The following is a 15964-nucleotide window of genomic DNA, read 5'->3' as shown; positions in this document are numbered from 1 at the left end:
GGCTCCCCGCGCGGGCTGCGGGCGGCGGGCGGCGGGCCGTGGGCCGCTGGGTGGGGGGGGCCGATGGCCGCGGGCCGCAGGCGGGACGCGGGGCGGCGGCGCGCGCCTGCTCGCGCCGTGACCTTCGCCGCTTTGTAGCCGGCGCGGGCCCGCCCCCTGACTCGGCGCGCTCCCGCCGCGCAGCCAACCGGAGCTCGGGGCGAGCCCGGGGGGCGGGGCGCCGGCGGAAGCCGAGGCGCCAGCCTGCGCGCGCCCCCAAGCGGCGGGAGGTGGGAGGCGGCACGGCGCCCGGCAGCCCCGCCTTCCTCCTTTCCCGCCGCGCACGCCGCCTCTGGCAAAGTCCGCCAACCTTAGCGCCTGGGGCCACAGACTGCGTGTCGTTTCTCCCGCCGGTGTGGTCTTCCCAACGCGTGGCCCAGCCCGGCCGTCTTGCAGAGCTGTTTTGCCCTAAGTTGCCGCTCTTTAAGCCACTCCGCTGGACAAAAAATTAGCTTATGGAAACATGAACATGCACCCATAGGGACGAGGGCGAACAAATCACAGGACAGCCCTGCTTGGGTAGGTCATGTCCATGGGTGTCATTGGCCTGGAGGGAGGATAGTGTTCAAGAAAATGGGACATGCACATTGATTTCGCTAATAACAACGTTTGAATTAAGAACCCCCTAGAATATGTGTATGCTTGCAGGGAATCGGAGACTGTTAACACTGAACTGGCAAAGTCACCCCGGGCAGGTGGATTTAGAGAAGATTCACTTGGTGCCAGTTTCTAGGTTACTGGCTTGAGCTGAATTACTTTCATAACTAAGAAACCTCTAGCTGGTTGTAGATATTTGTGTTTAATCACACAATATACGTCTCAGTGCACTTTTCCAGTGTTTTCTGACGTCAACATCAGAGTTCTTCCTCTGGTGGGCAGTGTCGGTGTCCCGGTTATTTAGCAGCAAATGCTTCCTTTGTTTCCCGTTGCCAGTTAATCTGTCCCGCACCCTTGTCATGCATTTACTAGGACCCGCGGAGGCAGGGAGCAGGGCCTGGAAGCTGGGTGGTGGCCACACTGGCCCTTCCCTAACAAGCGGGTGTCAGAGCCAAGGCCTTTCCTTTGGCGTGTTGCTGCCTTCACCACAAATGGATGAACAGCAGCTGTGAAACCTCCTTCAAAACTGGTGGCACTCTATTTAAGTACCGTTTTCTTTCCAAGTTCAGAGTCAGTGACCGCATCACGTCCCCCACTCACAGGATGGGCTCAGAGTTCTACGTTGACAGAGAACGCACCCAACGATTCCGCCCTGGGTGTTACTAGTATCGTCTCACTTTCGTCGGTGGTAATGCCCGTGAGCTCGTGATCCTTAAGTGAACGGAATGGTCTGCTGCTGGAACTTGGCTTCAGTCTGACCATTCCACAGGCTCAGATGCCCCCTCTACCTTCTGGTCATCTATTCAACGAAGCCACTGTTGGCCATTTTACTACTTACTGTCTCTCAGACCTCGAGCACGTCATTAAACTTGAGCCTCTCTTATTTGTAAACTGTGGAGGGTGGTTAATGCCTGCCTCACAAGGTTGTGTCAGAAAGAACTCAGATGAGAAAACATGGAACCTCTTACAGTGTGTGGCACCCAATGGGTGAACAATGGGGCTTTTACGAGTCTTAGGACTACTCAAAAATAATGCCATCCCGTGGATTAAGCCTGTAGAGAAGAGAGAAATAAATCGTGGGATCTCTCCCTGACAGCTCAAACAGTGACAATTCCCATTTCAAACAACAAGCCCCTTTATAGAGTTTCCTGCTTATTTTCTTCCTATTTCTGGGGCTCACCTGTCTCATGTCAATGTCCTGGTGCAAGAGAAGCAAGCAGAGAACTAAATTATCCTAGGTCTGCATCCAAGTTATTAATTCGAGAACGCAGAAATGAAGATGATTTCCAAACAATTCTTGTGACCAATTAGTGAATATTAAGCGACCTTTTTTTTTTTTTAAGGAGGCTCCACACTGAGCACGGAGCCCAATGCAGGCTTGAGCTCACGACCCTGAGATCAAGACCTGAGCTGAGATCAAGTTGGATGCTTAACCGACTGAGCCACCCAGACACCCCAAGCAACCTAGTTTTTATTTATTTAATATTTATTTTTGAGAGAGAGAGGGAGAGAGCGAGCAGGGGAGGGGCAGAGGATCTGAAGTGGGTTCCGCGCTGACAGAAGAGGGCCCGAGGTGAGGTTCGAACTTCTGAACAGCGAGAAATGACCTGACCTAAAGTTGGACGCTCAGCCAACCGAGCCACCCAGGCGCCCATAATTTTTAAACTTCGTATTAGATAAAATCTTGAGGAAAAATGCAGGTTTTAATATGAATAATAAAACAGGAAAATGTTGTTAAACGCCACTATCCAGCAGTTAAACTGAGCTTCTGGAATAGAAATCTCTTGACTGCCATGCATTTTATACATTTAATTTTTTTTAATTTTTTTTAACATTTATTTATTTTTGAGACAGAGAGAGAGCATGAACAGGGGAGGGTCAGAGAAAGAGGGAGACACACAGAATCTGAAACAAGTGCCATGCATCTTAGAAGCACTGATGCTTGACTAAAGTCATTTATTTTGACTTTTACACAGTTGTCGACAGTTGAAGTAAATTCCACTAGTGAGCTCAAGCACACCGATAACCTTCATGACTAAAGGTGAACAAAATTCAACTCTAATACAAACACAATTTGAGGGACGCCTGGGTGGCTCAGTCAGTTGAGCGTCCGAGTTCAGCTCAGGTCATGATCTCGTGTTCGCGGGTTTGAGCCCCACACTGGGTTCCGTGCTGACAGCTCAGAGCCTAGAGCCTGCTTTGGATTCGTGTCTCCCTCTCTCTCTGCCCCTCACCTGATCACGCCTTAGTCTCTCTCAAAAAAGAAAACGTTAAAGAAAAAACTTTTTAGGGGCGCCTGGGTGGCTCAGTCGGTTAAGCGTCTGACTTTGGCTCCGGTCATGATCTTGCAGTTCATGAGTTTGAGCCCCGCATTGGGCTCTGTGCTGACAGCTCAGGGCCTGGAGCCTGCTATACATTGTGTCTCCTTCTCTCGTTCTGCCCCTCTCCCACTTGCGCCGTCTCTCTCTCTCTCAAAAGTCAATAAACATTACAAAAAATTAAAAAAAAAAATTTTGTTTAAACACAATTTGAAAACATCCTGCTTTCATCCCCACCAGAGCATCTACAACCGGATCTGAAGCTACTGTGCGTCAGTCATTGGAATCCGGCATCTTTCTGGATATTCAGACTGAAAACCAACCTTCGTAAACAAATAAGCAAGTTCCAAGGAAAGAGCTCTTGAAAGACCACTGGTCTTACCTGCCTTCTGTATTGCTTTTTGTCCCTTATTAAATTTCCTTTACAAGCGGGGAGTGGTGGGGGTGCCTGGGTGATGCCTCAGTTAAGTGTTCAACTCTTGATCGTGGCTCAGGTCACGAGCTCACAGTTCGTGGGTTCGGGCCCCATCAGGCTCATGCTGGCGGCGTGGAGCCTGTCTGGGATTCTGGCTCCTCTCTCTGCCCCTCCCCTACTCGTGTGTACTCTCTCTCTCAAAACTAAATAAAGTTAAAAAAGAAAGGGGGAGTGGTGACTCAGTGTGGCTAAAATTCTGGTAATTTGTCATTTCTAGGTGTTTAAAAAAAAAAAAACACCATATTTAAATACACCTCCTGTCAGAATAAAGTGAACTCTCCAAGGGGTGGGCACTCAACCCTGTGTCAGGTTCTTCCCCTCCAGTTCTAGGGAACCAAGAACAGGGTTAAAGACCTGACAGGAAAGGTCTATTACTCACCAGATTCCACATTCACAGCCGACACTTAACAAGGTACCTGGGCTTGACCAGGCTTAACTTCTGGAAATAGGTCCAGGAGTAAGGCAATTGGCACATAGTTCGTTAAAACTCTTGCCTTTGGTTCAAACTGGGGATAAAGGATAACTTTAGAAACATGTTCACAGTTTAAAACATTTGGTGGCAGAAAGTTTTAATTAATTTATTTTTTTTTTAACTCAGTAGCCTGAAAGCTTAAATTATCAATCTGCACGAGACTTGGAAATGTATAGAAAAGAAAAATGGCTGGGAAGTCTGTCCTGGTCCACCCAGTGCCACCAAAATGTGACACATCTTACTGTTCAGCAGTGTGGCTTCAGATTACGAAACAAATTGGATTCTGATTTTACGGGTTTTCTCTGCATTTCTAGGGTTACATTTCACTAAATTCCTTAGCCATAGTTTATAGCACAGTGAACATAAAAAAGGACACAAACCAAATTTATACTGAAATTAAATAGCATGATTTAATTTAGCTGCTGCTCAATCCTGAATCCTTTTAAGTTAAAAAAAAAACCCACCAAAGTTATAATTAACTATTAACGTTAATGAATTTAAACCTTCCAGAAAACATGAATCCAAAAGGAAATGTCCGACAGGTGATACGAGCCACATATCTTATGGCCTTTCCTGTTTCCGTCCCAAACGTTCTAAACATCAACGGAAAAAAAAATTCTCTAGAGTTTTTCAATTTTATTCTAGAGCACAATTTTCTGGCCTCTTACTGAGTACGGTCTTCTAACAGGTACACAATTAACTCATACGTAGACAACACGATGGCAGTATTCGGTATCTGCCGGATGAGCTGGGCAAAGAGTCCCCTGTAAAAGGCAAGGTAACCTTCTTCCCGGAAGACCAGCCGAGCGGTCTGGATGAAAGACTTGTACTTGGTGCCTTCCTCCCGGAGCCGTGTCCTTATGACTTCTGCAGAGAGAAACACATACTTTATGCTACGAACGGACTGCATTATCAGGCAATACGATGAGAGAATTCAAAGCACACAGCCCCGGACTGTCAACGTACATCTCTGGCTATTTGCCATCTCAGCTCTGTTTGGACAGCACGGTCACTTCGGAACAATGAGAAGTCACAATCTTTTTAGAACCTTTTCTGACTCTGGGAAATGGTCAATTAGGGACATTACATGTAATACAAAAGTACAAAGTAATTTTTAAGGGATTAAAAAAAGCTTGGTTTGAATGGGACTTCATTTAAAGATAGTCTGTGGTTTTCTACTCTCAATTAAACCAACACTGTAATTTCACGGAAGGTGTAATTTTTATTAAGTGTGACAGTATCATTAACACGATTTTTTTTTCATGTACTCCCCAACCTTCTCTCCTATTAAAATCCTTCTCCACTCTGTCCAGCTTAAAAGCTGCCTCCTCCATTTTCAAACCTTGGCACACCTGGCCCTCCCCCACCCCGGCACCCCCAACATGACACCTGTCACTGCTTGTCTCGCGGACCTCAGTGCACACACTTCTGTCTCCCTACCCCACGGGAGGTGTCCCGCCCTCTTCTCCGTGAGCCCCGTGGGGCTGCTTCGTGCCCTAGTATATGATGGGAACTCAATTACCTGCTTGTGAAATGACAGGTACATTTGTCATAGCCGACAGTGTAGCAGGCTTTTGAAAACAAAACCTGTTTTTCGTGGTACAATAAACTAAGCTATTTTTTTTAAGTAGGTCAATGGAACATTACGTCTATAATTCCTTAAAAAATGGACTTAGCAGAGTAGCCTTACTCAGCACAAAGTGGAAGCTGAGAGGTTTGTTGTTTTGTTTTGTTTAGTTTGGCACTCGTGTCATTTTTTTAAATCGAGGAATGTAAAATAAAATCCAGATTTTTGGCTTCTTTGAAAACATCTCAAGTTCTACAACACAGGGCCCACATTCTGCACAGTACGTTTTGGCCACAATTAGCTGGAACGGAGTAGAGCTGAGTTCCTGCCACTCGGGTAACCTACAGACAGCTGAAGCCAGTTCCACACGTCCCCCGTTACTTAGCACCTGCAGGTGTCTGCACTTTGACGTGAGCCGCGGATACACTAGATAATACCGCCAAACGCCACGAACCGCACGGCTGTTCTACTGTTTGGGAAGAAAAAGCAAAACACACCGTGTGGATAAGCAATGCAGGAAGCACATCCTTTAGAAATAGCAGCGGCTGCCATAAGTCCAAAAAAACTCGTGGAAGTTTTCTCAGTCCCATTTGTAGAAGAGGCTAATGGAGCTTCTTTCAGATACTTCTTTAAACTTTCATAAATAGCAAAACAGATGATAGTTTCTGAAATCCCGGCATACGAGGCAGTTAATCCCCTGTAGAAGCCACGAATGCCTTCCGTCTGGTAAACGTAGCGAGCACACTGGAGTGTGTTCATCTGCTTGGAGCCTCTCACTCTGCGGACACAAGACCAGCGAAAAGCCGTTAAAAGGCACGCTCACGAGCCCGGTTCCTGTCCCAAGCCGCAAAAACTGAGCGCTGAGTATAAAGAGAAATGGTACGCACGGCAGGTGACATGTGTCTTCCTTCTTCTGTGTTCAGCTGAGCCCTAGCCCACCAGATGGGACACCCGATAAGCCCACAGAACACTACGTGCATCTGTACCAAGAGTCCTAAAAACATGTCCAGAGCTCCTGACCTAATTTTGCAAAGAGCTGTACAAAGGAAGATGTTCATCAGAGGAAAACACAACCGCAATATAATCAGAACAATCCAAATATCTAAAAATAGAAATAGATAAGTAAACCATGATACACACACCAGATTGAAATAGTTGTAAAGGCAGGAAGCTAGGCGGAACCGCGTGAGCAGAAAGCAGGACAAAATTACATGCAGAGTGTAATTCCAATCATGGTACAAACAGGCTTTAAGAAAATGCTGAAGGAAACCTCACCAACATTCTGACTGGGCACTGAGTGTAAGGGAGTGCTTTCTTAACCCGAGTCTCCAGATCCCATTATTTCTCAATTTATGAAATTATGAACATGGAAACGCTGCCCGGTAACTAATAAAAGGCCTCAGGCTTGGCTGCTCTTGGCTCACGATAGAAAGCATCCTAAACTGCCCGATGCAAGCCGAATCCTGGGACCTGACCCTGTTTCCACTGGCCCACATCAAAGACCCCTCCCTTGGGGCTGAAGCCCACCGCTTCCAACCGGTCACAGCAGGCTCCCTCGCTTCTTCACTGTGTCTTTCCACATCCTAGCTGGAGCGACCTTTCTAGCACCGAGCCAACCACACCACTGCCCTGCTTAAAATCCTCTAACGCAGGGCTTCTCAACCTGGGCACTGACACTCTCAGCTAGATGATTATCTGTTGTGGAAGCTGTCCTATGCATCATGGGAAGTTTAGCAGTACCCCAACCTTTACCCAGTAGATGCCAGCAGCACCCTACCTGAATTGTCACAAGGTCTCCACACACTGTCAAATGTCCCCTGGGGGACAAAGCGTTCCCCACTCCTGCCCTGAACCACGGCTCTAATGGCTCTCCATGGCCCTCAAAATACAGCCCAAGGCCAAATTCCAAGCCCTCCCAGGGTTTTTAAGAATGTGCCCCCCCCCCCCCGCATTTCTGCAGCCTTGGCTCTTCTCCCTGCTTTAGCACATGCACGCGCAGCATACTCCAGATGTTTCCCTTCTTCCAGCTCCCTGCGAACAAGGCTTCTCTAGACATTCCCCACACTCCGTTCTCTGCCCGATGCACCTGCCGTGCGGCCCACCCCCAGTTATTTTCCAGAAGGTAAGGGGGCCATCACTGCTGGAGGAGGCCCTCCCTGTGCCCACCCTGCCTGGAGTGCACTAGGGACCCTTTGGGGTCCTTACCACTTCCGGCCCCTATCTCGTTAGACTCTAATGCTCTTTATTTCTGTAAAGCTGTGAGCTTCTGGAAGGCAGGGCCTAGGTCTTACTCCCTGCTGTTTCCCCAGTGACCAGTGCACAGCAAGCATCCACGCTCGTTGTTGCAGGACGTGTTAGCAGAGCCCATCCAAACAAAGCTTTAAAATGTCCTCAACGTGGAGCGTTCCCAGGTGGATTTAAAAGAGCGCACATAAAGGCTCTGAGCTGACTTGCACACGTATGTGCTACTAAGCAGGAGTGACTCTGTGTGGCACACCTGAAGTGCAGAGTCATCACCAAAGGTTTCCAGGAGAGGATGCTGCTCAGAAGCCTCAAGGACAAGCAGGTGTTCTTGAGGGACCAGAGGGGGAGAGGGAGTCCTGGCGAGGGACAGCACATGGGGAGACGGATGCATAAGAGCACACGACAGTTTCAGAAAACTGCAAAGGACCTTGGATGTTAAGCCCAGCAGTTAGGATGTGACCGTGAGAGAAAACAAGACTCCTGGAAGGAGTGAGCAAGTGATCTGTCCAAAATAATGAGATCTGATACATTCTAGAAGGTTCTTTCGCACAGAATGGCTCGAGGGAAACATGGAATCTGAGACCAATTCAGAGGTTTTTGTGGTCACTAGAAAAGCTAAGGCAGACCCCTAGCTACGCTTCCAGGGGATGTTCTAGTTCTCCCTTTAGAGGTGGCTCAGAGTTAGACTAGACTAGCTGACAGTTTCCAGAGCCCACACACATTTCCCCACGACACAGTCACACAAGAGTTCTTAGAACTCTAGTACAGGGGCGCCTGCGTGGCTCTGTCAGTTAAGCATCTGACTCAGGCTCAGGTCATGATCTCACGTCCGGCTCTGCGCTGGCAGCGTGGAGCCTGCTTGGGATTCTCGCTCTCCCTCTCTCTCTGCTCCCTCCCCCCACTTTCTCTCTCTCTCAAAATAAATAAAAATAAACTTAAAAAAATTTTTATTAGCGTCCTGGAGGCCTGACAGCCCTTGCTGTCCTACCCTTGACCCACCATCCTACCCTTGTCCTACCCTTGTCCTACCACTTGAGAGAGAGGCCATCTGGAGGAGATCCCTCAGTGCTCCAACTGGGGGTGGGGTCGGCCTAGAGATCCACCAACCATCCGAGAGGAAGTCAGGAGCACCTCAGGGGCCACGTGAGTGAACTGCCAACCTCTGTTGGGTGTTGTTTCTGTTGGCCCTCACCTCCCCACGGTGCCTGGCAACACACATCTCAAAACAAAAGGAGTTTCTACATAGGCTTATGTTCAGAAAAAAAACCAGGATGGGGATGGCTAAGGACTCCGTACCCATCACTTCACCACTGGAATTGGGAGGAAGAAAAAGATCCCAAGAATATTAAGGAAGGAACAATTGGTAACTTACTTCCGTTCCAGCTGCATCCGGGTTTTAACCATCCATATAGGATTCATTAAGGTATTTGTGACAAAAGCTGGAAGATAAAATCCAGAAAATATCATCATTGAACATAGTCCATGTTTATTCAAGTTGTCTATTTCATATGATAAACTTTGAGGTCAGGAGTTAAATGGCTTAATACTAAAAATAGATACGGGCACTGGGATGGTTCAGTCAGTTGAGCATCGGGCTTTGGCTCAGGTCATAATCTCACGGTTTGTGCATTCAAGCCACACATCGTCCCCCATGCTGAGTGTGGAAGCTGCTTGGGATTCTCTCTCTCTGCCCCTCCCCTGTGCTCGCTCTCTCTCTCTCAAAATAAATAAACTTAAAAAAAAAAAAGGAATAGTAAGAAGCAGTTCTATACTGCAGATGGAAGTTACAGCCCTAAAATGTAACATCCATTGTTATGCTGGACCTAAAAGAAATCTCTCAATTTTCTAGAGCCCTGTCAAGTCTCTCCAACCTGTAGGTGGTGCTGTTGATATTTTGGTAAATCTAATCTCTACGGTAAATACGGAAACTATTCTAAACCTCAATTTATAAATTTCAGGTCCAGAAGTATGTTTTAAGGAGCTGGTGATCTAACCCAAAAAGGTCACCTTACATCAAATGTAAAACAGAAGCCACGAAATCTCCACTTACCTGAATTCAAACACCTACATTTTAATATCCAACTCATCACTTCAAGAAATTGAAGTTTTAAGACTGCTATGCTTCTAGGAACCATTTTTTTTTTTTCAACGTTTATTTATTTGTGGGACAGAGAGAGACAGAGCATGAACGGGGGAGGGGCAGAGAGAGAGGGAGACACAGAATCCGAAACAGGCTCCAGGCTCTGAGCCATCAGCCCAGAGCCCGACGCGGGGCTCGAACTCACGGACCGCGAGATCGTGACCTGGCTGAAGTCGGACGCTTAACCGACTGCGCCACCCAGGCGCCCCAGGAACCATTTTTTTAAAGTCGCTCTTCCTCATCTTAATACTACTGACCGTTCCAGACCAACCAGCACGCACAGTGTCACGGTGTCAGCCTGACACACAGCGAGTTCTGAATTCCTCGTCCTCTCCACGGTCCGAAGCAGGTTCATGAGGAACCCAGACAGTGGTTTAGAAAACTCCTTCCGGGTCCGCTTTCCTTACCAAAGGTTCCTCTGAGTTAATTTGGCAAAAGTTTCAAAACCGATGACAGGGTGGAGCTCCTGGCTCGCTACCGCCCTCGGAGGTGAGGACCCACCGGCTCCCGCTCTGCGTGTCCCCCCGCCCCGGACCTCCATGTTCAGTAGGGTCCCGTTTCTCTTGTGAGAAGCAGCTCTGCGTTCACTATCCTCCTGCTTGGGGTCCAGTAATTATCATCCGTGACTACTCAGATGGGCTACTAGAACTTCCATCTGGAGCGACAGAGGCAGACAAGACTGGCGGACGCACACCTCACAGGCCGGCAGAAGGCAGAGATTTTTCACAGAATGCCAACTTAAGTTCTCCGAAAAACCTTCTATTTACACAAGTCATCGAATGACACTTAGGGGCTCCTGGCTGGCTCGGTCAGTGTAGTGTGTGACTCTCGATCTCGGGGTCATGAGTTCGAGCCCCAGGCTGGGGGTAGAGATTACTTAAAAAAAAAAAAAAAGATCTTTAAAAACAAAAAATGAAAACCGCATACAATATCCGTAAAGACACAGCCTCCCCTCAGCAATCTGCAAGTCCGTGGTCTTTTCCAAGTATTTCCTGGGGGAATAAATCCTGTTATGAATTTTCTAGAGTAAGTACAATGACTCCCTCAAGAGAATAGATACTATCTGATCTGGTAGGAGCCTTACTCAAAGAACACTCCACAAGCCCCAAGCCGTCGTCACAGTGTCCAGCTGTTAAGGCCAGAAATGCCAATAGTACACAGGGTAACTTAGCTGGACACCGTGGGGAGTCACAAAAAAGCCCTCAAATTTTTAAAATAATTTAATGAAACAGAAAGACATGAAAATGCATTAATATGCCTTTATTTTTATTTATTTTTAGTTTTTTTCATGTTTCTGTATTTTTGAGAGAGAGAGAATGTGTGTGGGGGGGGGGAGGGGCAGAGAGAGGGAGACACAGAATCCGAAGCAGACTCTAGGCTCTGAGCTGTCAGCCCAGAACCCAACGCGGGGCTCGAACGCACAAACCGAGAGATCATGACCTGAGCGGAAGTCGGATGCTTAACCGACTGAGCCCCCAGGCGCCCAATATTCCTTCAAAAGAAACAGAACACTGACCAGCAGTATGCATGGGCACGTGTAAATTCTGAGGGAGAATAAAAGTTTTAGTTAGCGGGGAAAATGGAACCAAGTTACAAACTATTCTCACACATTCATGCTTCCTTAGTTCTAACATGAAGCTCCAGAAAAATGGTTTGAGGCAAAAGAGGAAGAGAGCTGATTTCTAATTCCTGGACAAAGCTGCATGGCACAACACGTGCTTCAGGAAAGCGAGAAGCTGGTCTCCACTCACTGGGGGGGTGACCTACCTGCAGAGCCGGCTGAGAAAATATGCACAGTATTACTGTTAGGCACGAAAATGCCATTGAACTGCTCTTTGGCTTTGGAGTAACACGCAAAGTACACAGCCCTGGTGGAAGAAAGAGAGAACACTACAGACATCGGCATGGCACTATATGCGTCCCTCCACGACCTCTGAGAAGTTTAGGAAATTAGGAGAAAGAAGGTTGACGTGTAACCAAAAGCTGGACCTTATCTGTCAAACCAAAAGCTGCTGCAGGCACCTGCAGAAAGCTCCTGCGTGTCCCTCCAGAAAGGGCCCAGTGATGGTCAAGTATCCAAAATAACTGAGGCCGGTGAGATTTGGGTAATATACAGAGTCCATTTAGATTCTTCATTCTGGATAAATGTCAATCCTTTAAGCATCAAAATACACACTAAACCTTCTAAAATCTCTAATACTACTTCTAAAATACAGCACGCTTGTCCTGCCTTACACCACAATGAGTACGTCAAATGTAATCTGACCGGTTTTTGAGGACTCAGGGTCAGTAGGAACTACCAGCATACGTGTTTTCAATGCAGAGCTTCCGCCATTGGACACGCACACCCCCCACCCCCACCGCCACCCCTATAGGAGGAGTCTGGCCTCCCCCACGGCTCTCTGGTCCGGTCTCTGCTTTCCCTCTTCTGACTCGGCTCTTACTGGGGCTGGGGAGTAGGCGCTGGTTGGTATTTTCCCCGCTTCTTCACCAGCAATGCCAGGGAAAAATGCTTCTTTATTTTGGCTGGCCAATGCATCAATCATAGAGTGTATTTTTCAACTTAGGATCTGGACTACTTATCTGTTATTTAACATTAGTCTGCTTTTTATAGGTCCCCGCTGTTCTAAACGGGTGTGGCAGCCAGGAACCTACAGCAGGTTAACAGGCGTTACCAAACTTTCCACAAGGAGATACAACTCAATTTCCTTTATTTGCTATATGTATCCACCATCTATTAATGCAAACCCCATATAATCTCACAGACTAGTACTTGTATTTCTTAAACAGCTTATACACCTATGCTATAAAATTCTAAAGGAACAAAGGGTTTAATAAGAATCTGAATTGTTACAACATTCTCAGGTCATTTGTGTATAAGTTGGGAGCACTGATCTGCAAGAATTCTAGGAAGCTTTTAGTCTTTACCTTGTATAAGACATTTTCGTTTTTGTTCTAAAAAATAATTCTCTTTAAAGTCGACCAGAGTATTATATGAAATAACAGAAGTACCTTACTCGTCACCCAGCTCCCCGCCGGGCCTCCAGGCCATTTCTAGAAGGAGTTTCTCATCTACTTTTCACAGATATGCTATACACACACTCACCTATTACTCACTCTTGTCAAACAGACTTTACAGGGCATTAAGCCTTGTGCTAGAAAGGAGGATGTTTTAAATCAAGTAAAGCCTACAAGCCTTGAGAATTGCTTCAGATCAGCAGTTCCAAGCGCATATGAATCACCAGGGGATCTTGTTAGAATGCAGATTATGATACATGTCTGGGGCACAGTCCGAGAGTGTGCAGTTCTAACCAGCTCCAGGTGACGCCCACGGTGCTGGCCACGCACCGTACTTGATGTAGCAAACACTCGTCTAGAGAAGACTCCAGGTGACGTGAGCAGATGAATTTTCATTTAAGAATAAAAGAACTAGATGCTTTCACACACACACACACACGACACACGTGCACACATACCCACACTAAAAGACACACCAGCACTTATCACTATTCCATGTGTCAGACGTTTATAGGCAAATCCCATACTGAAAAAGACACTGGCCATCTAGAAGTAATGCGCTTCAGTAAGAAAGAAGTCAGTATTATATACTACAGGTAGCGAGCCAGCTGAAAAGTTTAAAGCTTACCTTGATGGCGCAACTCCGACCAAATTTGGACCCAAGCCTCTAAAAAGTGACTTTGGTCCCTCCTTCTCCAAGATCGACCTAAATGATAAGAGAAGATCTTTAAAATCCTGAGGCAGAGCCTAGGCAAAACACTGAGGCGTCAGCCCTCACAGCTCCTTGAAGGAAGAACAGAATGTTTGCAAGACCCCAGACTCTTATCGGATTATAGTACAATACAGCATCCGAAATCTGAAGAATACTGCTTTCGTATTACAGTGGAAAAGCAGGTTTCAAAAGCATCAGTTTGACATGTTTTCAAGGAGCCTTTTCCCTGGCTCACACGGGACCGAGATATTCAGGGTCTGTACTCCACATGCACTCCTAGTAAGGTAGGACAAGCATCTGGCGGAGCATCTGATACGGGGAATAATGCCCTCATTATAGCAAAATTCACTGAGAAATGGGTTCAGAGATGTCTCTGGATGATATTTCTTTGGGATTTTTTCCTTATTTCTAATAATCCTATCTTCCAGATATTGACTTATTGCAGAAGAGCCCCAACCAGGGATCTACAGAATGGAAAAACCTAATGATTTTCACAGGCTGGATGAACGTTACTTAATTTTTCTTCTTGAACATTTATTTATTTTTGAGAAACAGAGAGAGACAGAATGTAAGTAGGGGAGGGGCAGAGAGAGAGAGGGAGACACAGAATCTGAAGCAGGCTCCAGGCTCCCAGCTGTCAGCACAGAGCCCGATGCGGGGCTCGAACCCATGAACCGTGAGATCACGACCTGAGCCGAAGTCAGACGCCCAACCGACTAAGCCACCCAGGCGTCCCTGGATGAATGTTACTTAAAGCCAAAGCATAGTATCTCAGGGTCAAAGAGAATATCCCTTTTGCTTCTTAATTTTTTAAATTCATGGTGACATATACACAACATAAAAATTTACCATTTTAGCCATTTTTTAAGTGTACAGTTCAGGGGCATTACGTATCTCCACAAGGTTGTGCGACCGTCACCATCCATCTCCAAACCTTTTTCATCTCCTACAAACAGAAATCCACACCGGGTTAAACACGAACTCCCTGGGGCGCCTGGCTGGCTCAGCCTTCAACTCAGGTCATGATTTAACGGCCTGGGGCCTGCTTCGGATTCTGTCTCCCTCTCTTTCTCTCTGCCCCTCCCCTACTTGCTCTCAGTCTCTCAAAAAAATGAATAAACATTAAAAAATAAAAACCACCCCATAACTCCCCATTCTCCTCTGCCGGCCCTTGGCAACCACCGTCCCGCTTTCTCTCTCCTGAATTAGACTACTTCAGGGACCTCATAGGAGTGGAATCGTACAGTATTTGTCCTTCTGTGGCTGGCTTATGTCACTCGGCAGCGTCACTGAGGTTCATCTATGTCACAGCAGGTGTCAGAATGTCCCTTTTGAAGGCTGAGTGATACTCCATTGTGTGTCTACCGCATGCGGTTTGCCCATTTATCTGTCAACTGCCTCCGCCTTCGGCTACAGTGGATCAACGCGGCTATGAACGTGAGCGTCCAAGTATCCGTTCAGGTCCCCGGTTTAAATGCTTAGGGGAACATGCCCAGAAGCGGAATTGCTGGCTCACGTGGTAATTTCTAGGTTTGATTTTTTGAGAATCTGCCCTGTTATCTACCACAGCGGCTGTACCATTTTCCGTCCCCACCGACAACGCACAGGGGTTCCAATTTTCCCACACCCTTGCCAACACACTTAAAAAAAAAAAAAAAAAAAGTGCTCATGTGTTTTCTTCTTTGTCTCTTAAGTAGGCTTCATGCCCAGCGCAGGGTCCAAGGCGGGGCTTGAACTTACAACCCTGAGCTGAGAGCAAGAGTCAGACGCTTAAACTGAGCCACCCAGGTGCCCCGTGTTCTGACTGAAAGCGACTAAGGGAGGATTGTGTAGAACATTCTTTAGAGGCATTTTCCCACTCCAACATAGGATTCAAATTGAAGAATAAATTTGGTTAAATGTATTCTTTTTAATGGCTCCATTTTCATGGTGTCCAAGAGAAATTTACGGTTACATTGAGGTCTTCTCTAATTTAATCTCCTTTTCTTACTGCAGATTTTTCTGCTCTGCACTCGGTAATTAGGGCCTCCGATCTGACAGCATTCTGAGTTTATCTAGAATTGTCAACAGTTTATAAAATGCTTTACCTTCATTATGACATTGAGAGTAAAATAAAAAGGTGTCTTCCCACCTCATGGAAAAGCTATTGGTAAAGTGAATCCTGCCAATTCTATTTCTGCTACCTTCCACTTTTCCCATAGAGAAAGTCTCTAAAAACAAAGCTGAAATTTTTGGTGAAGAGGTTAAATTGATGTTTTGGTCCCTGGCACGCTGGAAAATGTTCAAGTTTTATCCATTCGTAGCTTTCTTTCCTTTTTCAGGTCAATGTAATTTTTCACGGTCTAGAGTCCTTGAATGTACAAACTTAAAAATATAAATCTT

General features: G+C 46.7%; 1 protein-coding gene across 2 annotated transcripts in view; it reads right to left on the bottom strand.

Moving 5' to 3' along the window:
• Positions 1-4285: 4285 nt before the first annotated feature.
• Positions 4286-15964, bottom strand: part of SLC25A33 (solute carrier family 25 member 33) — a 34302-nt gene continuing 22623 nt past the window's right edge. Inside the window, exons 1-6 of one of the 2 annotated variants that reach the window (XM_030325659.1) lie at positions 14432-14622; positions 13499-13576; positions 11620-11720; positions 9085-9151; positions 5966-6246; positions 4286-4768 (exon numbers count right to left, since the gene is read on the bottom strand). In XM_030325659.1, coding sequence (XP_030181519.1) covers positions 4566-4768; positions 5966-6246; positions 9085-9151; positions 11620-11720; positions 13499-13576; positions 14432-14508 — 807 coding nt within the window. In that variant the 5' untranslated portion in view covers positions 14509-14622 and the 3' untranslated portion in view covers positions 4286-4565. Of the gene's footprint in view, positions 4769-5965; positions 6247-9084; positions 9152-11619; positions 11721-13498; positions 13577-14431; positions 14623-15964 lie in introns of those variants that run through there. The other variant, XM_030325658.1, reaches the window with a different exon arrangement.

Source organism: Lynx canadensis, chromosome C1 (assembly GCF_007474595.2).
Source record: "Lynx canadensis isolate LIC74 chromosome C1, mLynCan4.pri.v2, whole genome shotgun sequence".
Taxonomy (NCBI): Eukaryota; Metazoa; Chordata; class Mammalia; order Carnivora; family Felidae; genus Lynx; species Lynx canadensis.
Note: the sequence above shows the minus strand (reverse complement) of the source record. Positions and strands in the feature narration are given on the sequence as shown.